General features: G+C 36.0%; 1 protein-coding gene across 3 annotated transcripts in view; it reads left to right on the plus strand.

The window, feature by feature from the left end:
• Acaca (acetyl-CoA carboxylase alpha) overlaps positions 1–16,167 on the plus strand; it is a 236,173-nt gene that overhangs the window by 81,049 nt on the left and 138,957 nt on the right. For all 3 annotated transcript variants that reach the window (XM_048787899.1, XM_015495351.2, XM_015495352.2), the window contains exons 11-22: positions 125–286; positions 565–728; positions 4,376–4,526; positions 5,406–5,509; positions 8,541–8,622; positions 9,095–9,240; positions 10,579–10,729; positions 12,031–12,165; positions 12,463–12,609; positions 13,384–13,572; positions 14,256–14,356; positions 15,182–15,270. In XM_048787899.1, coding sequence (XP_048643856.1) covers positions 125–286; positions 565–728; positions 4,376–4,526; positions 5,406–5,509; positions 8,541–8,622; positions 9,095–9,240; positions 10,579–10,729; positions 12,031–12,165; positions 12,463–12,609; positions 13,384–13,572; positions 14,256–14,356; positions 15,182–15,270 — 1,621 coding nt within the window. The remainder of the gene's footprint in view (positions 1–124; positions 287–564; positions 729–4,375; positions 4,527–5,405; positions 5,510–8,540; positions 8,623–9,094; positions 9,241–10,578; positions 10,730–12,030; positions 12,166–12,462; positions 12,610–13,383; positions 13,573–14,255; positions 14,357–15,181; positions 15,271–16,167) is intronic.

Here is a 16,167-nt window from a genome sequence, read left to right on the forward strand (position 1 = left end):
GTGATTGTAGAATAGACTATAAAAATGGCTCCTCAAATGAAAACTTTCTTAGGTAATCTGAGCCTCCACACTTGAAGGAAAGTAACTATGGAATATGAATGAAGTGTATTTTATTACCTTTCAGATTGCCATGGGGATCCCTCTGTTTAGAATCAAGGATATCCGTATGATGTATGGGGTATCTCCCTGGGGTGATGCTCCCATTGATTTCGAGAATTCTGCTCATGTTCCTTGCCCAAGGGGCCATGTTATTGCTGCTCGGATCACAAGTGAAAATCCAGATGAGGTAATCCATTACTTAAAAGGTTTAAGTTTCTTTTTCCCTTGTGAACTTTAGTATTGAGATAGTATCTGAGGACATACTAATGAAATCTCTGGACTCCCTCTGGAGAGGGAAGTTTATAGAGGTTCCTCAGAGCAGATCACTCAGTGGGTATGTAGCGCTGGGTCTTGGCCTTTATGATTTTTGTGCATCATTTCTGCAACTGTGTGTGATTAACACAGAGCCTAAATATTGAGTATGTCAGTGTTTTCTTTCTTCTCATATTCTTCATTTTCTAACAGGGTTTTAAGCCCAGCTCAGGAACAGTTCAGGAACTAAATTTTCGCAGCAATAAGAATGTTTGGGGTTATTTCAGTGTCGCTGCTGCAGGGGGGCTTCATGAATTTGCTGATTCTCAGTTTGGTCACTGCTTTTCCTGGGGAGAAAACAGAGAAGAAGCAATTTCGTGAGTATAATAGCATTTGATTGCATATCACAAATAAATTTTTGTTAATTTTCAGTGAAGTATGAGCATGGGAATCATTTATATGCTATGAAAATATTTCTACAGATAGCCTTTTTTAAAAAATATATTTTTATTTGTATTTGTATTCAGTTGCATTAAATTATGTAGTATTTGACAGATATTTTTCTCTTTGTTGTCTGAGCCTTTTCAAGTATTTTTGCTTTCAAAAAATTTTGATAAACTTATGAAGTCAGTTGCTTTAAAGTTATCATGCTTTTTCACAGAAATTGTATTGTTATTGGGGGAGGCAGATTCTTGACCAAGAGCTTAGTATCAAATAATCATAGATAAGATCTGTATTTTTCATTAAAATAAATGTGTTGTTGCACTTGTTTGTTTTTGCAGTACTGGGATCCAAACCCAGGGCCTCAAGATATAGCTGTAAATCTGAGTCATTTAAAATTTTTATTTGACAAGTAAATGTCACACATATTTGTGTCATACCACATGAACTTTTGCTATTTGTATACTTTGGGAAGTAACTAAATCAAGCAGTTTGTTTGCATTATCTTATATACTTATCATTTTTTTTAATGGCAAGAACACTTTAAATCACTGTCCTACCAATTTTCAAGCATACAATATATACTATTAACTGATACACTCTTCTAGTCTTTTTTGGGGAGGAGGCTCCTGGGGATTGAACTCAGGAGCACTTGACCACTGAGCCACATCCCCAGCCCTTTTTTGTATTTTATTTAGAGATAGGGTCTCACTGAACTTGTGATCCTCCTGCCTCAGCCTCCTGAGCCACTGGGATTATAGGCGTGCGCCACTGTGCCTGGCTCTTCTAGTCATTTAAAATAATAAAATTATTCTTTTCATTTTAGAGAAGGGGCATAAAAGAATTCCTACCTTGCATGTATAAGAAACTTTAGTGTGCTATAAAGTATGCATAGGTTTATATAAATATAACTGGTATATCATAAATGTTAATATTTTATTAGTCAGAAGCATTAAATATCAAATTAACAGCAGTTTGTTTATCTTAAAAAGCAGGCCTTTAGGACACAATTTTGACAGCTTATATATTTTAAAATATCTGTCTAAAATTGAGCTAGTTTGTTCTCTTTTTTGGGGGCTGGTGATCAAACTTAGGACCTTGGACATGCTATTTTTTAATTGTTTATTGCTTTATATCAGATATTTAATGCCATTTTTTTGATCTTTGAACTGTACACAGAGTAATAATCAAGTATTTATTAGTATTATTAGTTTTTAATAATGTTTCCAGAAGTATTCTTAGTTTTTAATAATGTTTCCAGAAGTCCTTTATAGTTCTTCTCCATTTATTCAACACTATAAATTGAAATTTTTCAAAATTACAGCCCTGCTATGAGAAACAAAAATATTGGTATAAAGTTGGTTTTTTTTTTTTTCCTGCTTTTTCTTTCATTGTCATATCCTATTCTGTCAAAGTGAAGAAGGTTCACCCTAGAGCTTGCCAATGGACAACTTTTTGGCCGGTGTTAGTTTTCAAATGTGTTTTGATTGGCTCATGGAGCTTTTATTTTTTTTTAACTTGTGAATATTTAAAAATTGGGGAGATTATAATAAAAATATGGATTTCTCTTTTCTCTTAAAAATGGGATGATGACAATGTTCTTTTTATATTCCTCTTGGTAAAAGTTAAGTCAAGTTTTTTTGTGGCTCTTCCTTTTAGATGATACTCGAAACACAATACCTCTTTTTCCCCATCCAATTCATCCAATTTGCCTCACTCATTTATATTCCCACACTGGCTTCTATTGGCATTTAGGTGTAGTCTTGATTAGGCTGACCTCTGTGTATTTCCTATTGGATATGTCCAGTGACCTAGTACAGAAGCCTTGATCCTTATTTCTGATCTCCTCTGTATATTTTGTTATAGTATAAAGCTAACTTTATATGTCTTTTAGCATATTCAAACTGTTGTCTCTACAATAAGTTTGCTTTCTGATACTATGTCAAAAGTTCATTCTTTGACTTGGAGTTTTCTTTGTTTTTTCTTCATTACAATTAGACAGTTTGACATTTAGACTCTTGTTTTCCATAATAGTCCCAGTCCATATTTCCAATATTATTTCCCTTACATCATAATGTAGAAACCATGAGAACGGAACCACATCTATGTTGTTTCCTGCAGTATCCCCTGAATATAATAAGCATTCAGAAAATATTTGTGGAATGAATGGAATTGCCACTACGCCCTGTCCTCATACTCCCTACTTTAATCATAATATTCCCTGAACACTTCCCATATTTTCTTTTTCTTTTTTTCACTATTCCCTCTATTCATTTATTCATTGATCACACTCAACTGATATTTACTGAGTATATGTTATGTACTGGTTCTGGCAATATAGTCAAGAACAAATAGGGTTTCTGTCCTCATGGAAATTTAAAATCCAGAGGAAGAAAGACAAGCAATTAAAACATAATGTAGTAAGTATGATGGTAGTGGGATTATAGAAGGGCATTATAGGAGGATGTAGCTGAGTCAGCTCAACCTACAGAGTGTCAGTGAAGGCTTCACAGAAGGAAGTGATTTCGAGACCAATACTTGAAGAGTATATAGGACTAAGGTGAAGGAGGACACAGACAGGAGGATGGGGGAGGAAAACAAAATGAATGTCCTAGGCTGAGAGAATGCCACCTGAATACTGTTCCTCTCAACTGTTAGTTTTTCAAGCCCATATCAAATCCCACATTCTTCATGACACCGTAAGGTTTTCTCCCCTCTTAGAACCTCTCTTATACTTGGTTTTAGTCTTTCTACTGGTATTTATGATAGTCTTCTATGTATTTTGAGCACAATTATCATATCTGTGTATTCTTCCTTAACAAGGCTGGTATATGTCTTGAGCATATGAATACATAGTAGTTGTTGAAGAAAGTTCTGTCCCTATGAAGAATAGACCCTGGGAATAAAAATCCCATAGTATTTGATACTCTGTTAAAATTTAATCATTTTATATGTAATTGTAAAGTTATTTAGTAGTGAGTAAGTCATTGCCCGGATATCCAAAATTCATTTTAAAAAACACTCTCATATGCAGTATCAGGTGGATATCTGACAGTACCAAGCCATTTGTCTGATTGTAGGGAAATCTTTAAAGTATTAACATTTGTCAAAATTCATTGAACTGTATACTTAAAATAAGTATATTTTCTTGCATGTAAATTATACATAAAATAAACAAGGTTTAAGAATAACATACTTATTAATAAATAAGATGTAAAGATGAGGAAAATTAATGTCCTAATTCTAGTCTAGTCAGTAGTAAATGAATGGGGTGATGGAAACCTAACAAATGAAAGCTGAGGGTGATTTGCATATAATTATTTCTGTACTATGTGTAATAAAATGTGTGTGGTTTGCTGATACTCATGATGGTAATATCAGTTAGAATCTATAAGCTTATTTCACCCAAATTCTCTTATCTGGAACATTCCTTACTGAGTGTACTTAACGTATACACTCATTAGAACTCTCTCCCTCTGCCCTTCCCTCCAGAACTCCAAAGGAATGAAACAGTTCTTTAAAATGATTGAAAAACACTACAACATATGTTGCTGAAACAGATTGTCTTCTGGTCTTCCCCTAGAAATATGGTGGTGGCTTTGAAGGAGCTATCTATTCGGGGTGACTTTCGAACTACGGTTGAATACCTGATCAAACTGTTAGAGACTGAAAGCTTTCAGTTGAATAGAATTGACACTGGTTGGCTGGACAGACTGATAGCAGAAAAAGTACAGGTGTGTATTTCTCTTGCATAAGTAGCCTCTAGGATTGGATTTTAATGGGCTTGTAGTGTGATCAGTGCCTTTCATTTGATGACATTTATTTGATTCTAATGTAAATGGTTCTTGATCTACATGGGGAAATCTAGGAATCAGAGTAGTTTTAGCACTCTAAGCATTCTTGTGCTTGGTTTGGGATGTAGCTCAGTGGTAAAATGCTTGCCAGCATGTGCGAGGCCCTGGATTCAATCTCTATCACTACAAAAAAAAAAGTTTTTGGCCTGTGCTATGCAGTCATTTCATTTGTTCTAATATTATTCCCTGCGGTATATTTGAAGAGAGGCATGCAGAGTTTGAAATACTACTTTGCCTTTTTTCATTTGATGTTCAATCTGATTCAGAGGTACCACCTTTTATATCTTTAAGTGCTGATAAGAGAGTCTCATTTAAATCAACACTCAATTCTTGTTCTTGAGCTAACTTCTGGTCTATTCTAAATTACCCAAAATGTTGTATAAAATAATTAGATTAATCTAAATTGTCTAAAGGTCCACTTTTTGGCTGTATGCCATTTTCTTTGAGATTATCAATAGCCAAGTCTTTTTAAATTTATTTCTAACAAAAGTCTATTTTTGAGCTTCTTTTTGATTGACTTAGTGGAAGTCTTATCGAGAGTGGGTGGAAGGTTGTTTTTCATCTCTATTCACATGATGCCTCTATTCAGATTCTAAAAGTAAATGTATTTTATTTTATCTCAAAAATCAGCCAGGCAATAAGAGTGGAGATTTTCATTGCTCACTGTGTCTTCACAACAAATTTGAGCCTCATTTCACTTGAGGGGCCATGGTGCCAAGGGACCATGCTTTTGATCTGCCCTCTTTTTCTTCCTTTCAGGCGGAGCGACCTGACACTATGTTGGGAGTTGTGTGTGGGGCTCTTCACGTGGCAGATGTGAGCCTTCGAAATAGCATCTCTAACTTCCTTCACTCCTTAGAAAGGTAGGCTTTGTTTTTTGTGACTGTGCAAGCTAACCAGTGGTCCTGGGTATAGGATTGCAACTGAAAGACCCATTCATTTTTTTTTTGTCCCTTCCTGGCAGCTTGCAGGTGCTACTTGTTATTCACAGGCTGTGGTCGTAAAGGAGATTGGAGAAGGTAGCAATTTATGGCAAATCGTTTTAGGACTCTACTATGGATTGTAGAAATTAGTTTATACTGCAATTAGAACAGGTTCCTTTTTTAAAAATTGAAATCCAGCTGTAGTAAACATTTCATGCTGTGCAAGCATCAAATCTCCCCAAACCCTAGTGACAAAGATCTCACATTTTTTCCTAGCACTGAACCTTAAGTATTTCTTGTATTACCTGTACCACCTTTTAGGAATTAATAATTGAGGCTGATACTCAGGATGACCTCATAAGTCTTTCAAGTAAAGGGTCAGGCATGTGTGGGTCTGAACTAATTTCTAACACTGATTCTGGAGACTAAGCTCTGCCTTTGAGTCCCCCGAGGAATGGTCCAAAGGGTAATCATACTAAAGCACTTTTAATCACAGGTATTTTATTTCCTTCTTTGTTGTTAGATTTATATATCAGCTCTCTTTTGAAGTATCTGAAAGGAAGAAAAGAAGTAAAATTTTGAAAATTGAACTGAGATTTCAGTGATTCAGCTCTATGATAAATATCTTTCACAGTGTTACTCCATGCACTAAAACCTTGAGCAGCTTACATTTTCTTTCTGTATCAAACCTAAGTCCCTTAGTGTGACTGAATATATTGTCCCTTTTTGGCAAAAGTTCTTCAATATACAATCTCTACAAATAGTTTCCCCACTGGTGCATAAATGTTTCACAATCTCCTTTATGAGTGTTCCCGATTTAGTGTTCTTATTTTTCATTTTTTTAATATATTTTTTATAACTTTATTTTATTTATTTATTTTACGTGGTGCTGAGGATCAAACCCAGTGCCTTACACGTGCCAGGCAAGTGCTTCCACCACTGAGCTACAACCCTAGCCCCATCATTTATTTTTAAAACTTAAATTTTGAAATAATATCTGACTTTTTAAGATTTGCATGAAGAGAACAGATAACTTCCATATATTCTTCACTTAGATTTATCAGTTAATAACGACTTTCCATATTTGGTTTATTGCTCTCTATTTTTAAAAATTTGGTTTTATTTATTTTTAAGAATGAGTAATAAATTCACATGGTTTAAAATTTAAAAGGCACAAAAAAATACGTATTTAAAGTCTCCTTTTTACCTCTGTTCCTTGACCACCATGTTACTGGTTTCTTCCATAGTCCTCTAGAGATGTCTTGCACTAAAATAAGCATATACATGTAATATTTATTTTTTCTCTCTATTTTTTAAAGATACAAATGACAGTCTATTCTGAAACTATATTTGTATAATGGTATATTTGGAATATGTCAATTTTGTATATAAAAGATGTCCTTTATTTTTAATGGCTGTATAATATTTTGTTGTATGTATGAGAAGGTGCTTAACATTGCTAATCATCAGGAAGATGTAAATCAAGACAATTATGAGGGCTGGGGATATAGCTCAGTTGGTAGAGTGTATGCCTCACATGCACAGTCCTGAGTTCAATCCCTAGTACCACACACACCAAAAAAAGAAAAGAAAAGAAAAGAAAAAGACCACTATTAGAAATCATCTCATATCCATTAGGATGCCTATAGTCAAAACCAGAAAAATAGGTGTAGACAAGGATGTGGGGAAATCATGACCCTTGTGCATTTTATAAGTGGGAATGTAAAACAGTACAGCCACCATGGAATACAGATTTAAAATTCCACAGAAAATTAAAATGCAAATTACCACATGATCCAGCAATACCACATTTGAATATTCTGAAAGAATTAAAAGCAGAGTCTTAAAGAGAGATTTCCGTGTACATAGCAGGATTATTCATAGAGGCTAAAAGGCAGAAACAACCAAAATATCTATTGGTGAATGAATGAATAAACAAAATGTTATATAGACATAACAATGAAATATTATCTAGCCTTAAAAAGGAAGGACATTCAGCCATGCATAGTGGCTCATGCGTGTAATCCCAGCAACTGTGGAGGCTAAGACAAGAGGATCAAAAATTTAAGGCCAGCCTCAGCAACTTAGTGAGACCCTATTTTTAAAAAAGAGTGATAAAATGGGACAGGGCTAAGGATATGGCTCAGTAGTAAAATGTCTTTGGGTTCAATCCCCAGTTCTAAATTAAAAAAGGAAGAAAGGACATCTGACACATGCTAAATCATAGATGATTTGTGAAATAAGCCACTCACAAAAAAGACAAATACTATAAGATCTCACTTATATGAGGTATCAAGAGTAGTCAAACTCAGAAACAGAAAATGCCAGGGACTGGGGGAGGGATAAAAGGGGAGTTGTTTAATGACAGTAGAATTTTGTTTTTGCCAGATGAGAAGGTTCTGGAAATTGATTGCACAATATTGTAAAAATAATTAACATTATAGGGTTATGCATTAAAAAATGGTTAAGATAGTAAATTCCATGTTATATGTATTTTATCACAATTAAAAATAGAAATTTTATTTTTAAAAATAATTTATGTGGGCTGGGGCTGGGCCTCAGTGGCAGAGCACTTGCATAGCATGTGTGAGGCACTGGGTTCAATCCTTAGCACCACATAAAAATAAACAAATAAAGGCATATTGTCCCTACAAAAAAATAAAAATAATAATAATAATTTATATGATCAGTCCCTTACAGATAGATGATCATTTAGGTTGTTTCTAATCTTATGCTATGTCAGAAAATACCACAATTAATAATTTTAGAGATTTATTTTTTAAAGTATTTATTGTTTAGATTTAGGTGGATACATATCTATTTTATTTTTATGTGGTGCTGAGAATCAAACCCAGTGCCTCAGGTGCACCAGGCAAGCACTTGACCACTGAGCCACAACCCCAGCCCGATTTCTTTATAAACTATTAAAACTTTCTGCCAGTAAATGTCTCTTCCATTGGTGTTCTTTCAGGGGTCAAGTCCTTCCTGCTCATACACTTCTGAACACAGTAGATGTTGAGCTTATCTATGAAGGAGTCAAATATGTACTTAAGGTATGTGAACCCCATTGAAGCCTGCACCTTATTTATTTATCTATTTTTTGGGTCTCTCTTTGTTAGCTAGTTCTCTTTAGGTCAAGAGATGGAAAAGTTTGATTTAGTGCAGGGATGGGGGATTAGTAAAATTAGTCATTTTTGTCAGCAGTATTTGATGATTCTATGGAAATTATTTTAGTTGTTACTTAACTTCACATTATAGCCAAGAGATGAAGGGGAGACAGGGAACAACCGAATAGAGAGGAATAACTAAAGTAGCTTTATTTTCTTGCAGCAGGACTGAGCCATTTTCATAAACATTGATGCAAACAGCACCAGTGACCCCGGTGACCAATGCCATTAATTTCCTTTTTCCTGACAGACTTTTTTTTTTTTTTTAAACAGTATCTTTGAAACATTTAAATTTTGTCTGTGGCTCTCTCTGAAAGGTGCATACTAACTTGTCTTTTCTGGTTCTTTTTCACTGCAGGTAACTCGACAGTCTCCCAACTCCTATGTGGTGATCATGAATGGCTCATGTGTGGAAGTAGATGTGCATCGGTTGAGTGACGGAGGACTGCTTTTGTCCTATGATGGTAGTAGTTATACTACCTACATGAAGGAAGAAGTAGATAGGTGAGTGGCTGTTCAATATCCATTTGTTGGACCTTTTTCTTTTATTAGTCACTAGCTCTTGGGACGTTTCCAGGCCTTTTTTGGTATACTCATTTTTAGTTAAAAACAATGACCGTACATGCACTAACAAAAATTTCAAGAAAGCAGAATTGTTTATAGTTAAAAGCATGTCTGGGGCTGGGGATGTGGCTCAAGCGGTAGCGCGCTCGCCTGGCATGCGTGCGGCCCGGGTTCGATCCTCAGCACCACATACAAAGATGTTGTGTCCGCCGATAACTAAAAAATAAATATTAAAAAAAAATTCTCTCTCCCTCTCTCTTTAAAAAATAAATAAATAAATAAATGAATGAATAAATAAATAAATAAATAAATGCATGTCTGAAGCCAGGTGCAGTGGCATGTGCATATAGCTCCAGTTTCTCAGGAGTCTGAAGCAGTGGGATTGCTTGAGCCCAGGAGTTCAAGGCGAGCCTGGACAATACAGTGAGACCCTGTCTCTTAAGAATAGACTAAAGAGAAAAGAAAAAAGAAGACCTATCTCCCAACCACTCTGGTGTGGGTAGAGAATGAAAAGAAGTTCTTTTCTTTATAAAGAACTGTTAAAAGTTTCTTGTACATTTTTGTAGAACTTTTATAATGTATATACAAGTTACATATATGTGTATACTATATTTTTCCTTTAAAGATATTCACAAATAAAAATATCCTTTAAATACTATTAGTATCTTAGTTTTTTTCTTTTAACATATATTGTAGACTGTACAATACCATTCATAGTGTTGTGAGAATTTAATGAATTAACACACTTAAAGTGCTTAAAATTTTGCCTGTGGCATAGTTAGGGTTTAGGCCATTATCATTATTATTAGATCATCATTATTTTTGTATGTTTGTGTTTTATAGAGGTGCCCCTTCTTTTTAATGGTCTTGCACTATTCCATTATGTGAGTGTACCATAGTTTATTTAATCTGACCCTTATTGAAGGAAATTGTTATTTAGAATTATAAACAAAGATGCAGGGCTGGGGATGTGGCTCAAGCGGTAGCGCGCTTGCCTGGCATGCGTGTGGCCCGGGTTCGATCCTCAGCACCACATACAAACAAAGATGTTGTGTCCGCCGATAACTAAAAAATAAATATTAAAAAATTCTCTCTCTCTCTCTCTCTCCCCCCCCACCTCCTTCTCTCTTAAAAAAAAAAAAAATGCAATGAATGTTCTCTATGTGTTTGTGTTTGTTTATAGAATAAAGTTTCTGAGTTTTTACATTGATACCTTCTGCCATTTCCCTTTATTTCTGAAGTGCTTTTTTGGCTTACATACTTCAACTTACCTCCTAGATATCGAATCACGATTGGCAATAAAACCTGTGTGTTTGAGAAGGAAAATGACCCATCTGTGATGCGCTCACCATCTGCTGGGAAGTTAATCCAGTACATTGTGGAGGATGGAGGCCATGTGTTTGCTGGCCAGTGCTATGCTGAGATTGAGGTCAGGGTAGTGAATAGGCTGTTGGGTCATGGGAGGGAAGTTAAGAAAAGAGTTAGCTGGAATGGACTAGAGCTGAAAAATAACAGAAAGGAAATAAAAAAGAAAGACATTAGTCGGTTTAATTGGGATTGTGAACCTTAAGATTTTAAAAGCAAAATGCTTGCTGTTTTTCAGGTAAAGGAACTCTGGCTTTAAAAACAGATGGTAGGCAGTAGCACCTACTGTTAGGTGTTGTGTTAACCACTGGCTGTACAGAGAAAATATGATAGAAGTTGGGACACAAAATAGACAAGTAATGAAATATGATGAATTCTGAGAGAGATCTAAGTACAGAGTGCAGAGGACCACATAACCCAAATCATAGTAAGGGTGCATAGTAAGGGAAGACATTCTAAAAGAGGGGACATTTATATTAGTTTTTAAAGGTAGCACTAAATAAGGTGAAGAAGGGTAAGGAAGAATGTGTAAAGTTGAGGGAATACCATGAAGGCCCAGAAGCAAGATAGTATGATAGTGTTTAGGGACCATCAGTATATATTAGTATTGCTTGAGAATAGGCTAAGGTCAAATGGAATGTGGTAAGCAAACATGCTAAAGAACTAGTGTAGTGTGAGATCTTAAATGTAAGGTCATAAAAGACTTTATTCACCATGCTAGGAAGTTTCCACTTACTGAAGGCAGTGAGGAATCATTGAAGGATTTTAAGTGGAAAAGAAATATGAGATTTGGGCTCCAGAATTACTGTTTTTTGGGGGAACCTTGTTGAAGGTATATGGCTGATAGGAAAATCTTTTAGAGGTTTTTGAAGTACTCTAGGCTAGAAATGAGAAGGGCCTACACCAAAGACATGGCAAGAGAAGGAACATTTTTGAGAGAAGATGTACTTGATTTGGGTTGGTAATTGGTAGATAGAGGAGGAAAAGGAGTGAAAAATAACCCCTAGTTTTTGGCCTCCTGAATATCTTCAGTAGGCAAACTGAGAGTAAACACCCAAATTTACTGGTATAAAGAGACCAAATTGTTCATCACTTCTAAATACAAAACAAATATTATCACAAACTGTAGCAAAATGGATAGAAACAGAGGAAATATCAGTAATTATTGTAAATCCTTAAAGCTAGGTCCTGAAACATTTTCTGCTTGCTTGCTTCATCAATTCACAGGAGATTTTGGTAGACACCCATTTTTCTGGGTTGAAATAAATGTAGTTCAACTTAGATGCTAAGGAAAAACTGACGTCCCTGAAACATTCATCTGTATGAAAAGAAATCAGACTACAAGTTATTTATTTTTTACTATAGGTGATGAAGATGGTGATGACCTTAACAGCTGCAGAATCTGGCTGTATTCATTATGTCAAGCGACCTGGAGCAGCTCTTGATCCTGGCTGTGTAATAGCCAAAATGCAGTTGGACAACCCCAGCAAGGTTCAGCAGGTATGGAGGAATGTACTCTTAATTGCTTGGTTTGCCAATGTTACCTTAAGCTGTTTTTCCCCTTGATGTGATATGCCTTGTATCTGTGCCTGTGATATTGTGGAACTAGAGTTTGCAAGAGTCAATACAATACTAAGATTCTGTAATTTCATCATGATGTTTCCTCCACTGACTTCTCTCCTGGTAACTGGATTCAGGGAAGAGATGTCTGGATTTTGAATGATGATACTGAATTGCAGTTGTGTTTGTGCCCTGAATAGAAATTAATGAATGACAGTCTCTCATTGGGGTTGACAGGCTGAACTTCACACGGGTAGTCTGCCACAGATCCAGAGCACAGCACTCAGAGGCGAGAAGCTCCATCGAGTGTTCCACTATGTCCTGGATAATCTGGTCAATGTAATGAATGGATACTGCCTTCCAGATCCTTTCTTTAGCAGCAGGGTATGAATCACCTATCTTGGGGAAAAGAATGTACAAATGGGGAACAATATCAAAATAATTTAAAGTCTCATGAGATTTTCTAGAGGGAGAGAAAGAAAGCCAGTTGGCCTGGAATGCTCTCTCCTTTGGTTGTTAGATTTGAAGTCTTTAAATCCTTGCTTTTTAGCTTTGTCATGTACTTCACCTTTAGTCGAGATTATTCCTTTTTAAACCAGAGAATAGGGGCAATAATTGATGCTTACACTGAAATTTAAAAATAAATACTATATGACAGTGAATTCAGATCTCTCATTTTATTTTATGGTGTTTTTTTTTTGTTGTTGTTCTTGTTGTTGTTTGTTTGTTTGTTTGTTTTTTTAGGCCCTGAAAAATTTTCTATTTGCTTGCCTCATCGGTCCACAGGAGATTTTGATAGACACCCATTTTTCTGGGTTGAAATAAATATAGCCCAATTTAGATGCTAAGGAAGGCTGTGGTGATGGATCTGCTCCGGCAGTATCTGCGAGTAGAGACACAATTCCAGGAAGTGGGAGTACTGGAGATTGAATCTAGGGGTGTTTTACCATTGAGCTTTATCCATAGTCATTTTTATTTTTATTTGGGGATAGGGTCTTCCTAAGTTGGTAAGGCTGGCCTGTAAGTTGCAATCCATCTACCTCACCCTCCCAAGTTGTTGGGATTTCAGGTGTGTACCACTGCACCTGATTAAATATCTCATTTTATTTTGGGGATTGTGTTAACTTTGGATCCTGTTTTATTATTTCTTCTTCTCAGGTGAAAGACTGGGTAGAGCGGTTGATGAAGACCCTCAGAGATCCCTCTCTGCCTCTTCTAGAATTGCAGGATATCATGACCAGTGTCTCTGGTCGTATTCCCCTCAATGTGGAGAAGTCTATCAAGAAGGAAATGGCTCAGTATGCTAGCAACATCACATCAGTCCTCTGTCAGTTTCCCAGCCAGCAGGTATTTATAGGGTAATATTATCATTATTTTCCACTGGCTACCACTGGAGTTCAGGCTGCAGCTTTCTGTTTGGATCTTCCCTATTGTCTCGATGGTGTGCTTTTACAGTTTTAAGCACTGTACTTTCCACAAAACTGCCTCAGAATATAAGTCCAGTAATGAAAATACTGCATGTGAAATGTAAAAGGTCCTTGGTTATGAGAAAAACATGCTTTGGCCATGTACTCCACATAGCTTTGTTCTTGAGGGCTAGTCCCTATTTGGAGGTATTTTCATAAATTTAAAGTGAAGGATATTGGTAGTTTTATTATCAAATACTTCTTTACTACCTCAGCAGCATCCTTGCCCTTCATCTATAAAGTAGCTTTATGCAGGGAGTAAAGCTGAGCAAGAAAGGAGTACATTTACATCTTGACTTTAAAACAGATCGTTCATGTGAGACCTTCTGAGTAGATGGTAATTTTTAATGTCATCATTATTACATCTGTAAAAGGGCAAAAAGAGACAAAAGTTGCTTGCTCATTTAGCGTAGGCCCTACATTATGTCCAGTAACTTCCAGCTGTGGCTGATAAGTCATGTAGGAATTGTGTTATAACTAAGAAGATTTCCTAGTGTGGTGCTCTGGAGGTTAATGCTTTGGGTCCCTTTGTTAGATTCCTTTCCCCCCTTTTTTATGTCTTAGATTGCCAACATCCTAGATAGTCATGCAGCTACATTGAATCGGAAATCTGAACGAGAAGTCTTCTTTATGAACACTCAGAGCATTGTCCAACTGGTTCAAAGGTAATTACATATAATTCCAGATTTTCAACACCAGTACACTCCCATGCTTTCTTTTAAATGGTCTTAAAGAGATTTACCTCAGACCTGACTTTGAGTAAAAATAGCTAGCAATTTATATCTCACAAAGTTCCTTATGTCTTCTAACTGTCTTAGAATTGTGACCTAACTCTCATTCTCAATATTTCTGGTAACTTCTTAATATTCTTTTTTTTTTTAGAGAGAATTTTTTAATATTTATTTTTAGTTTTCGGCGGACACAGCATCTTTGTTTGTATGTGGTGCTGAGGATCGAACCCGGGCCGCACGCATGCCAGGCAAGCGCGCTACCGCTTGAGCCACATCACCAGCCCATCTTAATATTCTTTGTCAATTATTGAGAAACAGAAATTGTGTTTTTCGTTTTCCTTGCCATTTTGAAGACCCTAATTTTTCTTCTGGCATGGAACCCAGTATGACATTTATTTTCAACTCTAAAATACTTACAGATTTTTCAGAAATCCCCTTATAATCTCAAATACATGGTAACAATTTTTGCTCAGCAATAGGAACTGAGTCACAATGTCATTGGATAAAGGCTATGAAGATTTTTTAGTTTTGTTTTTATTTTTCTTTATAAAAGATCATGTCTCTATATAGTGAGATGACTTTTTAGGCTTGGAATTTAAATTAATCTGGTTGGTTAATTGTAGGCTGACCCCTGTCCTGCCCTATATTTAAAGGGATTTTCAGTGGAAAATTTAGAAAGTAAATTTGGCTTCTAGGTTTTTCATTCCATAGTGTTGGCCTGTCAGGTTTTTCAGTGGAGATTTTTTTCTATCTGCTCAGGTACCGAAGTGGCATCCGAGGCCACATGAAGGCTGTGGTGATGGATCTGCTCCGGCAGTATCTTCGAGTAGAGACACAATTCCAGAATGGTAAGCTTTCTCCTGAGGACTCTCTTTCTAACAATGTTCCTAATTCTGATGTCTAGACCAAACTATCCCTATAGGACTGTAAGAGCTAAGCCAGTTCATCTTGTCACCAACACTTCCCATTAACAAACTTATTCCTTTTCCCTTAAAAATGGAAATCTCATATCCCACTAACACCAAAGAAAGAACAACAACACAACACAGCTTGATGAAATTGTGAATCTAGTGTGCTTCCGAGAAAGGACTGAGATTACTTTTCTAGTAGAGATTAGCATTCCCTGTTGACATCTTCTTGACCTTGTATAGTGAGAGTTGGTTGAGTCATGACCAGGCTGAAATTGAAATTCCCCATCTGAAGAGCTTGCCTCTCAGCAGCTCATCTATGGATTGAACTACAGGCATATAGGAAAGGGTCAGATTTTCCACTACTTTTTCATGTGCCATTTAGGTGGAATTTATCCTTGGCTTTCTCTGAAGAGCTTCACTAAATGAAGTAGTTTTTAAGCATAAAATACTTTGGTTAAGACTTTAAAGCTATGTACTGCTGATATTGCTTTCTACCACAAGATGGCAGTGAAACCACACAGAATTTAAAATGTTACCTAAAATTTTCTTTTATCTGTTCTGCTCTCATTTGCATTCTTTAAAAAGATGGTCATGTGCCACTCATGACCAGCAAAATTCTCCAAGTAGACTTAGCACACTTAACCCAGCGATGTATGAAATAATATATCACAACCAAGTTGGCTATATCCCACTAATTCAAAATTGATTAATTTGGTGGATAATTAATATAATTTTCATGTGTTAATAGATTAAAAGAGGAGGAAACATGGTCATCATCTCAGGATATGGGGAGAAAAGCATTTAACAAGGTTTAACATTCATTCATGATAACTC

The sequence above is a fragment of the Marmota marmota genome, unplaced genomic scaffold (genome assembly GCF_001458135.2).
Source record: "Marmota marmota marmota unplaced genomic scaffold, marMar, whole genome shotgun sequence".
NCBI lineage: Eukaryota > Metazoa > Chordata > Mammalia > Rodentia > Sciuridae > Marmota > Marmota marmota.